Source organism: Pongo pygmaeus, chromosome 20 (genome assembly GCF_028885625.2).
Source record: "Pongo pygmaeus isolate AG05252 chromosome 20, NHGRI_mPonPyg2-v2.0_pri, whole genome shotgun sequence".
In the NCBI taxonomy this organism is placed as follows: Eukaryota; Metazoa; Chordata; class Mammalia; order Primates; family Hominidae; genus Pongo; species Pongo pygmaeus.
Genome location: NC_072393.2, coordinates 63,174,658 through 63,192,252, shown reverse-complemented (window position 1 = coordinate 63,192,252; position 17,595 = coordinate 63,174,658). Strand labels below are relative to the sequence as shown.

The 17,595-nt window shown below is 45.7% G+C and overlaps 1 protein-coding gene across 1 annotated transcript; it reads right to left on the bottom strand.

Annotated features, from left to right (window-relative positions):
* Positions 1-2,220: 2,220 nt before the first annotated feature.
* SMIM17 (small integral membrane protein 17) lies at positions 2,221-16,387 on the bottom strand. The gene is made up of 4 exons (XM_054464658.1): positions 16,336-16,387; positions 13,689-13,957; positions 11,900-11,976; positions 2,221-4,349 (listed from the first exon to the last, which is right to left on the bottom strand). The coding sequence occupies exons 2-4, from the start codon at positions 13,855-13,857 to the stop codon at positions 4,239-4,241; spliced, it is 357 nt and encodes a 118-aa protein (XP_054320633.1). The 5' UTR covers positions 13,858-13,957; positions 16,336-16,387; the 3' UTR covers positions 2,221-4,238.
* Positions 16,388-17,595: the final 1,208 nt, after the last annotated feature.

Below are 17,595 nucleotides of genomic sequence, written 5' to 3'. Positions count from 1 at the left end.
GGGAAGGCTTCTCTAAGGAGGTGACATTTGAGACCTGAAGGAGATGAGGGAGCCATGTGAGCTTCCGGGGGAGGAGCATTCCGGGGAGCAGGAACAGTGCAAAAGTCCTGAAGTAAGCATGATGGGCGAGTTTGAGAAACAGCAAGGAGGCCAGTGTGGCTGTGTGGGAGGGAGCAAGATAAGGAGGATGGAACAGAAGCCACCTGGAATAGGGCTGAATGGCATTGTGAAGACTTTGGCTTTACCTGAAATGGGAGGATTATGAATGGTCCTAATTGTGTTATTGTTATTATTATTATTGTTGTTTTGGAAACAAGGTATCTCTCTGTTGTGCAGACTGGAGTGCAGTGACACAGTTGTAGCTCACTGTAACCTCGAACTTCTGGGCCCAAGTGACCCTTTTGCCTCAGCCTCCATAGTAGCTGGGACTACAGGTGCACACCACCATGCCTGGCTAATATTTTTATTTTATTTTTGTAGAGACAAGGTCTCACTATGTTGCCCAATCTGGTTGATTATGTTTTAATGGGATCTATCCAGCTGTTGGGTAGAGAATGGAACGTCAGTGGCTTGAGTGGATACTTCTGTCATCAATGAAATTAGGTCCCTGGCATACTGTAGAACTAATTAGCAGACCATTGCTAATATGATTTATATTACTGATAGTATCATGATTCTTTTCTTTCTTTTCTTTCTCTCTCTCTCTCTCTCTCTTTCTTTCTTTTTCTTTCTTTCTTTCTTTCCTTCCTTCCTTCCTTCCTTCTTTCTTTCTTTATTCTTTTTTTTTTTTTGAGACAGTCTTGCTCTGTTGTCCAGGCTGGAGTGCAGTGGTATGGCGCAATCTCTGCTGCTCACTGCAACCTCCACCTCTCGACCTCCCGGGTTCAGGTGATTCTTCTGCATCAGCCTCCTGAGTAGCTGGGATTACAGGTGCCCACCACACCTGGCTAATTTCTTTGTATTTAGTAAAGACAGGGTTTCACTATGTTGGCCAGGCTGGTCTTGCACTCCTGACCTCAAGTGAGCTGCCCACCTTGGCTTCCCAAAGTGTTGGGATTATAGGTGTGAGCCACCGTGCCCGGCCATGATTATTTTCAATATTCCACAAAATCAGTCAAGACCTGTGGCACTGTCTGAGCTAATCAGAGCCCAGTTAGCCCCCCAACATCATCCCCTACTTTTCGTTTTTGGGTGTTTTTTTTTTTTTTTTTTTTTTTTTTTTTTTGAGACAAGGTCTCACTCTTTCACCCAGGCTGGAGTTCAGTGGCCTGATCATGGCTCTCTGCAGTCTCAGCCTCCTGGGGTCAAGCAGTCCTCTCGCCTCAGTTTCCCTGAGTAGCTGGGACTACAGGTGCATGCCACCATGCCTGACAATTTTTATTTTTATTATTTTTTGTAGAGACAGGGTCTGACTGTGTTGCCCAGGCTGGTCTCAAACTCCTAACCTCAAGCGATCTTCCTGCCTTGGCCTCCCAAATTGCTGGGATTACAGGCGTGAGCTACCATGCCCGGCCCATCCCCTGTTGACTGGACACCTAAGACAGTCTCCATACTCATCTCCCTGCTTCCGCCTTTGCCCTGCTACAGTCCATTCTCCATCCTTTACTTGAGCAGTTGGTTTATGTCTCAGGGCCTTTGCAGTTGCTGCTCTCTTTCCCCTAATTTCAGGACTCTTGTCCCCAAGGCAGAACAAGGATGCGAGTTGCGGGTGTGCATGATGAGAATCTGCCAGGTCTCCGATGATCACAGGGTCCCTGATAGCTGTCCCCAGCCATGTAGAAGAAAGAGAGGGAGGTGAGGACAGGAAAAGCCCCAGTGATATTTTTAGGTCCCCCAGAACCAGCTGTAAATAAAGCCAATTTTATCCCAAACTTTGGTGTAACATGAACGAATAATAATAATTATTATTATTATTATTATTTTGCTTAAGCTCATCTGAATTGAGCTTCTCTTATTTCCAGTAGAGTCTCAAAAAATGTAATAGTTAAGGCCTGTTTTCCTTTCTTTTAAGGGCTGGTTGCTTGTTGCAGGCAATCAGCCTGAGAGAGGAATGGAGAGAGAATCCATACTTTTCCATGTTAATTTCTCTAGAGAACCTCATATACATAGACAGAAGAGCACAGGATGGTAATGTGAACCAGTATTAGACAAGGTAAAATTTAAGGCAAAGGATTAAATTGACTGAAAACAATCATTTTATATTTAACAAAGGATTCAGAATCAGGTTTTAATTAACATTTATTGAGCGCCTACTATCTGCCAGCCACTGTCCTATGGTGCTTTACATATATTACTTAATTAACAAGGACATAACAATGCTGCACTTATATGCATCGAATTACACAGCTGTTGAGTACGTAAAGCAAAGATTATAAAAATTTATTAGCAAAAACAATTGTACTAACAAAGTTTCACATAACCTTATTGGTTTTTAATGAATGCAATAGGTCAAAATTAGATAACACATGAATCTGAACAATATAATTGATGATACTGAGTTAACCAACAGGCATGTAAAGTTTTCAGTTCTACAGACAGAGAAGAAATCTTCATCTTAAATGTTCGTGAAACAATTACAAAAAATGGACATGTTCTAGGCCACACTAAAAGCTTTTTAAAAAGTTTTGGAAGCAGATGTGTTATAGGCCACATTCTGTGTTCACAGTGCAGTAAAACAAGAAAACAAAACTATTTTTAAACAAAAAATAAACCAAATCACCGAGTTTCAAAGCACTCTTTAGAAACACTACAATGTAATATTTAGACAACATAAACAAAAATGAATAATCAAATGTTAAGATGTGGCCAACGCTATATCCAGAAGTACATTTGTATTAATAAGTATGCTATTATAGAAAATATAAAGAGAATATAAATCAAGTATTCGGTATAAAAACTGAGACAAAGAAGAAAAACAATAAAAAATAAATGCAATATGTATCAAAGAAAAACAAATTACAAATAAAAGAAATAACGGATATAAGTGAATCCTAATGCTGGTTCTTTGGAAAAACAATAGTAAGCTAGATAAAACTTTGACAAATCTAATAATGAGTAAGCCACAAACAGCAGTTGACAGGACACAGGGGATAGAACAAAATAAAGAGAAATTTTTAATTATAAAACAGTATGCATAATTAAGCTAATAATATGAAAAAGCTCTATGGAATGAAGAATTTTCTAGAGGATAAAAGAACTCTGGGCTGGGCGCGGTGGCTCACACCTGTAATCCCAGCACTTTGGGAGGCCAAGGCGGGCAGATCACAAGGTCAGGAGATCGAGACCATCCTGGCTAACACGGTGAAACCCCGTCTCTACTAAAAATACAAAAAATTAGCTGGGCATGGTGGCGGGCGCCTGTAGTCCCAGCTACTCGGGAGGCTGAGGCAGGAGAATGGCATGAACCCTCTGCTTGCAGTGAGCTGAGATCGCGCCACTGCACTCCAGACTGGGTGACAGAGTGAGACTCGGTCTCAAAAAAAAAAAAAAAAAACAAAAACAAAAACCTCTGTAATTCGCCAAAATAAATGCAAGAGGTAAAAAGTATTAATAAACTGATAACATTGTAAAGAACTAAGAAAGCTCCCCAAGAATTAGCTGAAACGTTCTCTCCATGACTCTATGACCTGGTTATAACAATGAATTCATTTAAAATGTCAAGGGACTGATACTTCTTAAGCTACAGAAACTATTTAAAAGCATAGAAAAGGTAAAAGTTACCCAAGTCTTTCTATGATGCAAGCTTAACCATGATACCAAAACTTCACAAAATAGCACCAATCTCACATGTGAAGATAGAGGCAAGAATCCTACATAAAATATCAATAAATATAATTTAGTGCATGAAAAGACTGGTGCACCAAAACCTTAAGAATGCAAAGTTGGTTTGATGTTAGGAAATGTACCAGATTTCATCAATCCTCAGTTGCACATTTTTTCATCTTCTCAAAGTCAGGAGATATCTTCCAGTTGGTGGCATCTTACGATTAATTAGCACTTTTCTTTCTCCGTGGTATACAAAATAATGTTTTACAATCAATGATGTCTTCATTTCATGGAAATAAATTATGTGAAAACTCACACCAAAAATTTTTTAAAAATCATCTCAAAGGATGTTTGAAAGGCATTTGAAACTATTCAACACCTATTCCTGATTTTTAACTAGCACAATTCCTTAACATGACATAGGGCATCTATTTCATTAAATTAAACTTTTAAAACAACAGCCACCATTATAGTTAAATGTGAAACATCATAGGCATCCCTGTTAAAACCAGGAACAAAAAAAGCACGCACACTACCAAGACTATGGTTGTTTGTTGTGGAGCTTTTGACCACTCCACAAAGCCCTGAAACAGAAAAAAGGAAAAGGATAAATATTGGAAAGGAAGGGGCCATCATTGTTACTTGCAGGAAAATAGACTTATATGATCGGAAATGAAATGTCATATCAAGAGAAAAGCTGTTTGAATTTAAAATGGTACAACTGAGTAACTAGATATAAGATAAACAAAAGAATGTAAAATAACTATGCTCTCTTAGAGGAAATGTTCGAATAATGGGATGACAATTTCAAAATCTCACTGGTATATTAAATCTCAGTTTTAACATACCATCTATGCTCTAATGACCCCACCCCCTCAAGAGATATGTGTGTGCATGCATATGTATGTGTATTCGTTGACCCAACTATATATCTCATTGCCTATTTGCCATCTCCCGTTGGATATCTGATGGACATCTTAAACTTCACATGTCCCCAAACAAATATTCTAATGTCCTCCACAAAAAAAAAAAAGAAAGAAAGAAAGCTCCTCATGCAGTTTTCCTCCCATTACCCCTTCAGGCCCCTCCAGACCTCCAACTGTTGTATCCTTGACTCTCTTTCTGTCACCACCCACATTCAAGACATCAGCAAATACTGTTGGCTTTATCTTCAAAACATTCAGAATCTGACCATTTCCCTCCCCTTCACTTCCACCACGCTGGCCAAAGCCACTGTCATCTATCTTGTACTCTTGAGACAGAATTTCGTTTCTTATCTTGATAATCCCACCCAATTTCTTGTCCATGGGCCAGTCAGAGTGCTCCTTCTAACGTTGATGTCATTCCTTGCCTTTCTCACCCTGTTCCAGCTACAGTCACTTCCAAGCCTTTGTAGTTACGAGTTCTTCTTCCTGGAATGCCCTTCCTCCAGATACCCTTAACCCTGCACTATGCATGCCCCTTGTCTTTTTCTCCATGCTCTTATCACCACCTGACATGCTATGTATGTTTATTGTCTCTTCCTCCAGTGACATTGTAAGCACCAAGAGGGCAAACCTTTGCTTTGTTTGCTACTGTATTCCCAGTGCCTGGAACAGGGTATGAACTCTGTAAATATTTGTTGAATGAGTTAATAAATGAAAAAATATACCATGATAAGAGATGAGAAGACAAAATGTTTAACGATGATAATTTTCCAAATTAATGATGAAGTTAGTGTAATTGCTATTAAAATATCAAGGAAATTTGGTGAATGTACAAGACATAATGGATTATCTGGAAAGTTAGGCAATGGTGAACACTGAAAAAAATCCTGTGAGAGAAGAAAAATGGAAGGAAACAGACTATGAATTATTAAAGTATATTATAAATCATTGATGGAATTCACATTTCTAATCTTTGAAAACAAATTCCTCCCTCTAGCCTGCTGATTCCCTCTGGATGACACCTCATTTCAAATCTTCCTTTACAACCAGATACCTAGGGACAATGACCCACTTAAGCAGTTCCCAAACCTGGTAGAGCACCAAAAGTTGTTGGGAGAGTTTTTCAAATATCTTGGGATCCCCTTTGGATTGTCTGGTTCAGTGTATCTGAGGAGAACCAGATAATATGAATTTTTATAAAGTTCCTCATAATCCATGCATAAAATTGGGCCAACTGAACAAACGCTCATTGTAGCATTGCCTTCTGTAACAGTGACAACAATGGGAGCCTAACAATTCATCAGCCAAGGAAATGGGTCTGACACAACCAAGCTAGAGAATATTTAGCAGCAGGAAAAAGTAACTTTGAAATACAATGAAGATAATCAATATGTATTAAATGGAAAACTGCCCAGCATGTATTAAGTGAAAACGCCAACTGGAGGAATAACAATTTTGCCATAATTTCCTTTTTTGGAATTAAAAAATATATATGTAGTTTACTACATGACAGTGTTTATATAAAATTCAACAACAAGCAAAACTAATCCATGCAAGTGGAAATCAAGAACTGTAGTTGCTTCCAGGGCTGGGGAGTGAGATGGACCAGAAGGGAAAATAAGAGAATGTTCTAGAATTATGACAGCACTCAATATCTTTATTGGGGTGTTGGTTACATGGATGTACATGTGTAAACACTCTCTGGTTAGTGCATTTTATTGGAAATAATTATACTTCAATTTTGAAAAGCAGAATATAGAGTTAAGAAAATGTAATAAATACAGGTAATCTGAAATCCAATAATTTTATACACATCACACATAATAAACCCATAGATGCCTCACCTAATTCCTCTCTATTTCTGTTTTTCAGGCTGGTGCAGCTCTCCCCTGGATGCTAGGGGTATTGGCTGCTACTTATATGGTTTACAGTTTGTAGTTGCTCCTTCTCTTCTGACAAATGCCCTTTGCTAATGAGATCCTCCTTCTTAGAAGATTACCCAGGAGGTTAATTCGCCCTCCAGGGCAGTCCACAGCCAACAATAACTCATATGGGATACAAAAGGCCACTCCATTGACCTAGAGGAGGATAACTCTCTCTCTATCTTTTTTTCTTTCTTTTTTTAAGAAGGAGAGTCTCCCTGTGTCGCCCAGGCTGGAGTGCAGTGGTACAATCTCAGTTCACTGCAACCTCTGCCTCCTGGGTTCAAGCAATTCTCTGCCTCAGCCTCCGGAGTAGCTGAGATTACAGGCATCCGCCACCATGCCCAGCTAATTTTCGTATTTTTAGTACAGACGGGGTTTCACCGTCTTGGCCAGGCTGGTCTTGAACTCTTGACCCCGTGATCCACCCACCTCAGCCTCCCAAAGTGCTAGGATTATAGGCGTGAGCCACTGCACCTGGCCCAGAGGAGAACAACTCTCTATTCACATTCCAGGGTTCCCTTGGGATAAGACGGAGGCTGGACTTCAGTTCTACCAGTATATTTGCCTGGCTCCTCTCCTCTCCTCTACAGCTTCCCTCACTCCCCGCTGGGCTTCACCTGAGAGCACAACCCTCGATCAAGCACTGGCACACAAATCTCAATTCAGTCTCAGTATATAGGGAAACATATTTGGCAAGATATACACAAGGATATATACAGAAACTTTTTTTTTTTTTTTTTTTTTGGCAGAGTCTCACTCTGTCGCCCAGGCTGGAGTGCAGTGGCACAATCTCAGCTCATTGCAACCTCTGCCTCCCAGGTTCAAGCGATTCTCCTGCCTCAGCCTCCTGAGTAGCTTGGATTACAGGCATGCGCCACCATGCCCAGCTAATTTTCGTATTTTTAGTAGAAACGGGGTTTTGCCATGTTATGCAGGCTGGTCTCGAACTCATGACCTTAAGTGATCTGCCTGCCTCTGCCTCCCAAAGTGCTGGGATTACAGATGTGAGCCACTGCTCCCAGCCAGCGTAAAACATTCTGTTGAAGTGGAATGTAGAAAGGGGAGGTCGCACACATCCTAGGTGTACAGCCTGAGGGAACTTCAGAAGGTGAACACACCATGTAACTAGCACCCCAAACAGGAAGCAGATCATTATCAACCCCGCAAATCCCCCAACCTCAAAGGTAACCACTACCCCAACTTCTCACACTATGGATGAATTTGGCCTGTCACAGCAACTTTTACCAGGGGTTATTTCTGGGCATTGATCTTTTTGAAATCTCATGCACTTAGATAAGATTTGCAGGTGTTACATATGCTTGCATTTTAGGGAACGGTAATGATGGGACCGTTTTCCCCTGCTTGCTTTCTTCTGGGCCCACAGACTGGGAACTTCTGCCCTCCCGGAAAGTAACTGTTTTTCTTTCTTCCACTTCTTCACTCGCTCCTCTCCACAGGAGGTATAGTGACTAGGAGAACAGGGAGAGGCCTTCATCTCTGTCCCCAGTCCTCTCTCGGGGCAGGATCAAGCCCCAAACAGGCAGGACACCTGGTGGTTAAGAGACATGCTGGGTACAAATCCTAGCTCTGCCATTTACACGTTGCATGACAAGGGAAAGTCACATGACCTCTCTGAGCCTTAGTTTTCCCATCTGTAAAATGGGATAACAGGTCCTACATCAAGGACTGATAAGAGGACCAAGTAAATTAAGGTAAGTGGAGCACAAAGTCCAGCTCCTGGCCCATGATGAGGCTGTTAACTGTCATCAAAGGCCTCTGGTTCCAGACAGCCTGCTCCTCTTTCTTTTTTGAAAGAGGGTGGTTGTCTGCAGGAAGGAGGGTCTGTCCATGCAGAAAACTGACCTAGGGCCTGCCAATGAGAGGCCCTCCCCTATCAGCCCCCTGGTGTGTGCTCCATCAATGCTGGCTCAATGAATTACAACTGGGCGAATGAGTGAGTGAATGAATGATGTCACAGAGGCCTCTCCCAAGCAGCATGTCTAAAATCGACCTTGTCATTTCTTCCAAACTGCCTCCTTGATCCCTATGCTGAAGGCTAGAACCTCCCTCTGCCCTGTCCCCACATCAGAATTCACGTGTTGCCCCTGGGCTTGCCCCTGTTCCTTCACCTTTTACGTCCCACAGGTCTGGAAATGTCATCAGGTCCCCGACTCAACACGTCCTGGGTCCCATTGGCTCCTGTTCTCCCCTCCAAGCCCAAACTCTATGCTACCTCTGCTACCCACTCATTGTGGGACCTGAAGCAAGACATCTGGTTTCTCTCTGCCTCAGTTTCCTCATCTGCAGAGGAGGATACCATGCTAACGATCTCACAAGGCTCATGAGTTAATCATGAGAGTTAATGAGTGTTAAGTTACTAGATGAGTTATAATAAGATGCGCTTAGAATAGCGTCAAGCTGGCCGGGCATCATGGCTCATGCCTGTAATCCCAGCACTTTTGGAGGCCGAGGCAGGCGGATCACGAGGTCAAGAGATCAAGACCATCTTGGCCAACATGGTGAAACCCCGTTTCTACTAAAAATACAAGAATTAGCTGGGCGTGGTGGTGTGTGCCTGTAGTCCCAGCTACTCAGGAGGCTGAGGCAGGAGAATCGCTTGAACAGAGGAGGCGGAGGTTGCAGTGAGCAGTGAGCCAAGATCATGCCATTGCACTCCAGCCTGGCGACAGAGCAAGATTCCGTCTCAAAAAAAAAAAAAAAAAAGAATAGCATGAAGCTTGTAACATGCACAAGGAAAGTGGCAACTCTTCTGTTTCGTTTCTACCTTTTTTTCCCTAACTACACATTTCTGACTTGCTCCTTTGCCCCTCTAAACTCTAACCCCAGCCACATCCAACCCACCTTCCTTCTACATGGGCTCCCAGAGTGATTCTGTAAGTCCCCGGACCCCTTCTATGGCTCCCACTGCCTGCAAAACACATCCAGCCTCCTCGGTGTGTGACTTAGCAGTGAGAGGAGTCCTGCTAAAGGCCAAATCAGAACGTGTCCCTTCTCTGTCCAGAACTCGCCTATGGCTCCCACCCCACTCAGAGTAAAACTCACATTTCACCATGGCCCATGAGACGCTACATCGTCCACCCCATCGCCTCCATGACCTCACCTCCTAGTCCTCCCTCCCACCCTCCAGCCACACTGACCACCACCCCTCTTGTTGTTCCTCAAATGTACCAGGCACGTCTGTACCTCAGGGCCTTTGCACTTGCTGTGTCCTCTGCGCAGAGCCCCCTCCCCCTAGACACCTGCCAGTCTCACTCCCCACCTCCTTCAGGTCCTCACTCAATAGCTCCCTCTCAGTGGGGACTTTCCTAGACACCCTTCTTAAAATAGCAACCCCCAGCCCCAGCTCCTACTCCCAAACCCCCTTCCTGCTTCATTTTTCTCCACAGCAGTTATCACCACTCAGCGCAATTCATATTTTAGCTGCTTATTTCAATTGTCATTTGTCTACCTCGGTGACTGTGAGCTCCATGAAGGCAGGGACCATTTCTGTCTCACTATTGTATGCTCTGTGCATTGAACACTGCTTGGCACTGAGTAGGTGCTCAAGAAATAGACGTGCAATGAATGAATGATGTCATCCCAGCCATATTTTCACCCAAACCTCCCACTACTCTGCCCTTAACTTCAGTGTCCCCCAAACGTACCTTGCTATACCACCTTGCCTGTGCACATGTTCCTCCCTTCCCTGCTATGCCTGTGGAATTCTTACTATCCTGAAAACCCCAGGCCTGGTGTGTCCTCCTCTCTAGGATATCCAAGAATAAACCTCCTGGCATGCAGTTAACTTCTTCCTTTGGGCCACCCCACTGTGCCCAGCACTTATTTCTGCACTATCATGGTTTGTTGGCCAGTTTGTTTCCCTCGCCCTCACCCCTGCACCACAAGTCAGTAAATCCATTTTCTGGCTTGAGGCAGCCAGAGTTACATTCCTGACATGATTGGGAGATGGATGGGACTCTCATGTGCTCACTGAGAGTGATTATGTGATTTTTCTCATGTATGAGATGAATGTATAAATGAAAGAACCACTGGTTTTCTTATATTGACGTCTTATTCCTCAAAAAAGAAAATATTAGGTTTTTGAGTGAAAGAAATGTTTGATAATTAGAAATTTGTTTTCCTTGTAGTATGTGGATTAAAACTCAGTAGATGGTTAGTGGATGGATAAATGGAATAGTGGGTGGATGGGTGAATGGATTGGTAGGTGGTCTTATGACTGGATGTGTGAATAGATACAGATGGATGAATGAATGAGTGGGCATATGGTGGATGCATACTAGCCATATCCTCACCACAGCCAACAGGTAGTAGAGGGATCAATAGGTGGTTGGACAGATGAGTGGATAGGGGATGGGTATGTAGGTGGTTGGATTGAATAGATGGATTGATGGCATCTGATTAAAAGGGTGAATGAGTATGTATATGGATAACTGGATATATTGATGGATGAATGGGTGGATGGATGGATGGATGGAATGGGTATATGGATGCATAAGGGATGAAAGGTTGGGTAAATGAATGAGTGGACAGATGAATGGTTGGTGGATGTTCAATGGGTAGATGAATGAATGGATAGGTGAATGAAAAGGTGAGAGGGTGGGTGGAAGGGAGGGTTTATGGGTGGATGGACAAGTGGACAGACAGCTGAGATTTAGGGATGGGTTGATGCATGCTGGATGGATGGATGGATAAGTGGATAAACAGATGAAGTATAGGGATGGATGGATGGATGGATGGATGGATAGATGGATGGATGATGGATGGATGATGGATGGATGGATGGATGGATGATGGATGGATGGATGGATGATGGATGGATGATGGATGGATGGATGGATGGATGGAATGGGTATACAAGGGAGTAGGCGAATAAAAGTTTAGGTGGATGAATGAGTGGACAGATGAGTGAATGGCTAGTAGATGTTTGAGAGGTAGATGAATGAATGGATGAGTGATTGGAAAGGTAAGAGGGTGGGTGGAAGGGAGGGTTGATGAATAAGTGGATAGAAGATGAAGTACAGAGGTGGATGCATGGGTAGATGGATTTATGAAGGAAGTGTTGGAGGGTACATGTGAACTGAGTTACACACACCACATGGAGACCCTCCAGTCTGTGTCTGATCACCACAGAGATCAGACACAAGAGATCGCTTGAGATTTTTATGGGGCAGGTAAATTCCAAGCTGAGAATGCAAATGTGACAAACTGCTGAGATCTACAGAGTGGGACATTTGTGGAAAAAGAACAAACCCCCCAGTGTACCTGGGAGCCCTCTGATTCGTCATCTTCCTCCACCGAGCTCCACTCCTGGGAAAGCCCAGTCTCTTGAGAAGACAGGTCTGGGTGAGGGTGGGAGTGGAGGAAAAAGGAGCCATGAGTGAGTGGCCAGATGGTGGGAGTGGGCTCTTCCCACTGGCATCTTGTCCCTTTTCTAGTAATAGCCTCCTCTCTCTCTCTTTCTCTCTCCCTCACCCTCCTTCTCTCTCTCTCTCTCACACACACACACACAAACACACAACCCCCCACACACAAACACACATGCCTACATGATGGTTCAGATGGGGCTGAGAGAATGAGAGACCTGAATTCTGTTCTATAACTACCTAGAAAACTTCAACTGGGTCACCTGATGTGCCCTGCCACTTGAGTCTTCAGTCCCTTACCTGTCCAGTAGATAAAAGAGTTCCTTCTCTACAGGCCCCCAGCAGAAACTGAGTGAAGGAGCAGAAGAAAAAGCCGCAGAAGTAAACCAGGATGATGAAGGCTTCCCCAGCTTCCAAAGAACAGACACTAGTTGGGACATGTCCCCATAGTCAGAACCTTAGCGTCCTTCTCATCCCTAAGCTGAATAGACTGGGCAAATCCTGGCATTTTCCACTCTTCCTGCACCTTAGCCCCAGCCAGGAGTGCCAAGCCTCACTAGCAGAGCTGGCCTCTGTTATCCACGCCTTCTGTCCCAGGCCTGCTCATCCCCTGAGGAAAAAGACAGTGCCTAGTCGTTGGTATAAGGTTCAGCCCCTTTCTGCTATGGGGTGCCATTGAGATGTCGGCAAATGGCACCACCCTTTATCCATCTGTTTGGGCCAAAACCCTAAAAGTCATCATGATACCTCTCTTTTCCTCCCCTTCTCCACATCCATCAGCAAGAACTCATTCCTCCTCCCAAAGATGTCCCAAATCTCTCCACTTACCTCACCTCTGTCTTGGACAGTTGCAGGAGTCTCCTAACTGGCCTCCCACCTTCTATTCTTGACTTCCTAGCCCTACAATGCATTCTCACATGTAGTGAGACTCAGGGTTTCTCAAACTTGGCACTAACAGCATTTGGAGCTGCACCATTCTTTCTGTGAGGGGAGGGTCCGTCCTGTGCATGGTAGGACGTTTATCAGCATAACTACTGGCTTCTCCCCACCAGACAACAGCAGCATCTCCACAGTTAGGATAATCCTAAATGTTTCCAGATACTGCCAAAAATCGCCTGGGGAGGAGAAGTGGGGTATAAGACCATGCCCAGTTGAAATCCACTGAGTTAGAGGAATATTTTTGAAATGCAAATGAGATCATGTGTTTTTCCTCTTCAAATCTTCCAGTGCTTGAAAATTGGGGAGTTCCCTCTCTTGCCATCCCTGAGAACCCTGCAAGCACCCCATGAGGATAACCCCGAAAAATCCTGCTGGAGACACATGGCCTGTCCTCAGCACCACCAAGCCAGCCAACAGCCAGCACCAGCAGACATGGGAGTAAAGCCGTCTGAGATCGACCAGTGGCCTCACCAGCTCTCTGAGGCTGCACAGACAAGCACAGGCAGGAAAAGTGTCCCCTGAAGCCAGGTCAAACTTCTGACCCACAGAATCATGAGCTGATAAGTGATTGTTGCTTTAAGCCCCTAAGTTTGGGGATGACTTGTTACACAGCAAAAGCTGACTGACACAGTGCTCCATGAATAGCTGTTGAATGGATGAGTGAAGGGCTGAATGTTTAGTCTTTCCCTAGGCTCTGCCAATTCCTTCCTCTCTACCCACTCACTTCCCAAAGGACCCCTGCCTCTCACCTTTCTCATCACTGTCATGGCTGGAGGCCCCAACCTCCACAGCCTCCCAGTCCTTGGTGCAGGTGGGATGGGGAGGCTTCTCCCAGGCCCGGCTCTCCCGAGGCAGCAGCGTCTTGGTCCTCTCAGGCTCCAGCAGCCCCCGTGTCTGCTCAGGCCTGAGACTCTGCATTGCCCCAGGAGGAGGTGGAGCTTCTGAGACAAGCTTCTCTTTCTCCTCCCGCTCCAGGGTCCTCTCTGGTTCCCCAGGCACAGGATTCAGAACCTGAGGACTGATGGACATTTCATCATTCAGTGAATCGTTACAGAGGGCCAGCAGGGGCTAGGAACGATTGTAAGCATTAGAAATACAGCAGTAATCAAGTGGAGATTCCTGCCCTCCTGGGGCTTACATTCTAGTAGGGAGACAAAGAGACAGGCAGGGCACAAATAAAGCACACAGCAGGTCAAGCGGTAGAGAGCACTCTGGAGACAAAGCTGGAAAGGGAATGATTGTCATGGGCAGGCACATGCAGACACACATACTCACATACATATACACGCATACAAACATAAACATATCCACACATCCACACACACAGTCACATACACACACACTAACACAAACACACACACATCCACATTCACACACACTCACATAGACCAACACAAACACACACACTCATACACACTCACAGTCACACACACATTCACACTCACACACATACACACTCACATACTCATATACACACCTACAGCCACACATGGTTCTCCAGTCTGCACATTTGTATATAACGAATGGGATAGGAAACGACATGAATTAATACATAAATCAGCCAGGCGAGGTGGCTCACACCTGTAATCCTAGCACTTTGGGAGACCAAGGTGGGAGGGTTGCTTGAGCCCAGGAGTTTGAGGCCAGCCTGAGTGAGACCCAGTCTTTAGAAAAATGTTTAAAAATTAGCCAGGTATGGTGTCACGAGCCTGTAGTCTCAGTTACTGGGAGGATCCTTTGAGCCTGGGAGTTCAAGGCTTCAGTGAGCTAGGATCATGCTACTGCACTCCAGCCTGGGTGAGAGAGCAAGACTCTCTCAAAAATCGATCAATGAATCGATCAAGAGGACTCTTTTCCTGTCACTTTTCTACCAATGAAAATTAAATGTAGGTCAAGAGAAATACTTCTCTATTGTAAGGAGCACATGAACAAATGGCAGTGGATATATGGCATGGGGAGGATGACAGGGGCAGTGGGGACTGTGGCAAGAGAGATCAGGTCTCATGTCTGAGGAAGCTGCACCATGCAACTCAGCTAACGTCTGCAGAGCAAACGCATGGGATTGGTGTTGCCCATCCTGTGATTTCTCAAAAGAAGACTGGAAATCTACATTTTCAGGTGGCATTTTCTACATTTCATGATGTCGATAATTATTTCCAGTGTTTAATAGGAAGACACCTTTAGTCAAATAGCACAAGTTGTGGGGCTGAATTAGACCCTGGGGTTGCCCATTTGCAACCTCAGTGTGGGCTGGGGAGTCTGTTGGGGGTGAGGAGAGGAGGCTGCCTAGACATTTTCCGGGGAAGAAAATTCCTATGGGACCTTCGTGGGAAAGAGTGTTAGAGAGTACCATTAGGGAGTTCTGATTTGTTTATTGCTTTGGGGTTTTGTGTGGCTTTGTTTTTAATATGAGACGTGATTAATCATGGATCTAGGTTGACGGGAGGAGAAGGCATGGGAAAGGAGAAAATGCAGGCAAGCGGGGTGACAGATGGGAAAGACAAGAGCCATCAGGTCAAGGTCAGTAGAAGCTGGATCCGCAGTGAGTGGAGGAGGAAGAAGGAAAGGGGAAGAGACAGAGGTATGGTGGGGGGAGGAGATTCACACCCCACAGCCTCAGTGTTCTTGGTGAAATAGCAAACAAGTTATCCCTTGAGAGGATGGAGACGCAGTCACAACAACGACAACCAGCAACCACAGTAAAAGCAATAACAATATCGGCAGTGTTTCCCGGAGCCCAGAACTCTCCTTGTGCCCAGCCCTGCTGAGCCCTGCGAATCCCTTTTCTCACATAAAGGTCGCCATACTTCTCGCTACAGATACTATTAGGTTTCCATTTAACAGACAGGGAAGTCCCTTGATCAAAGCCACACAGCTCAGAAGAGTGGAGGCGGGGCTGCTGCACCTGTTTGCTGAGAGCCTGCGCTCCCACCGTTGCAGGGTGGTCCACAGGGGCCCAGGCGGACACACAACGCGAACACGCACAGGTGCACACTCGGGAAGGTGCGCTGAACACCCCAGGGGGAGCGAACATCGACACCGGGCCCCAGCGAGACGAGCGCACGTGCCCGTGCCGCCCCACGAGGGTACATAGGTCTGTGCTCCCCTCCTCACGAGGAGGCTGGAATTCACCTGCAACTCCCAAGCCAGGACACAGACCGCCGCTGCGGAGAAACGGACCCGACCCCGACAGACCCCGGCCCTCTCCCACCGGACGGGCTTGGAGACGCCCTCTCCCCGGACCCTATCCCTGGAGCGGTTCTGCCCCTCACCCTCGCCCATGCACACACACTCTGCTCATCCACACTCGCGCGCACATCCCCGGATCGCCGCCCGCGCCCCCAGCCCCTTTTCTCTGCCTCCTTCCCGCCCGCGGGGGTCCCTCGAAGGACTCACCCTCCCCAACCGGACCCTTTCTGGGCTCTGCAGAGCTGGCGCCGCACTGACTGCGGCTGCGCAGACGCGGAGGCTGCGGGGTGGTGGGGGGAGGTGGGAAGTGGGGGAATTGGGACGCGTGGGCGTCCTCCTCCCCTCCTCCACCCCCGGGAAGCCTGCACCTGGAGGGGCGTGGGGAAGGCAGTGGAGGGGCCGCAGAGGCGTGGTACCCGCGGCGTGGTTGCAGGGGGGTGTGGTACCGAGCTGGTCCATCCCCAGCTGATGAGCACGTAGGTTATGTTCGAGGTCCCCTGCGACAGACGCCCCAAGGCCAGCGGCTTTGCGCACACCCCCCGTGGTTCTCCAGTCTGCAAACCGGGATTCCGGGGTGGGCAGAAGGGAGAAGGAGCTGGGGCAGGGGGTGGCAGCCCGGGGACCCTGAGGCCCGACCGCCTGGGGCAGTGGCTGGCTTTGCCATTTGTTACGAGTGAGTCCTGGGGTGTGTTGCTTAACATTTCCGTGCCTCGGTTGCCCATGCTGTTAAGTGGGAATAATTATGGTTACCAAGTCCCAGGATTACTGTGAAAGTAAAACAATAATAACAATAATAATAATACACGTACAGTTCTTACAACAGTGCCTAATAGCTGCTATTATTATCAATGACCATTGTTGTTCAAATTTACAATTCAGTGACTACAGCCAAGTTGCTCTCATGGAGGCTACATTAAATTTTTAAAATTTTCGGCAAAGCCATAGGTAGGGGGAAAACGGTGTCCCTGCATCATCTTAGCTACATTCCCCTGGTTACTAGTGAGGAGAATTAAACACATGTTTTTGAACAGGCTTATTCTCTCTTCTGTGAATTACCTGTTTATCTCCTCCTCTCCGCATTGCTCTATGTGTTTATATAGCTTTTACTTACTGATTAATAGACATTCTTTCTATATTCTGCACATTAATCCTTTGTCTATTACTCTATCTGTGGCAAATATTTTCTCCTGGCTCCTCCCTTATGTTTTTATTGTGTTTACACAGTGCCTGAAGTTTTGAATTTTAATAAAAATCCAAGATATCCTTTTTATTTATTTCTTGCTTTTAGGGTCTTAAGATGTCCTTCCTCAGCCTTCTTTCTCCCTCTCTTCCCCGCCCCCAAACCCCCCCTCCCCCCGTCTCTTTGAGACAGGGTCTTACTCTGTCACCCAGGCTGGAGTGCAGTAGTGTAATAATAGCTCACAGCAGCCTTGAACTCCTGGGCTCAAGTGATGCTGTTGCCTCAGC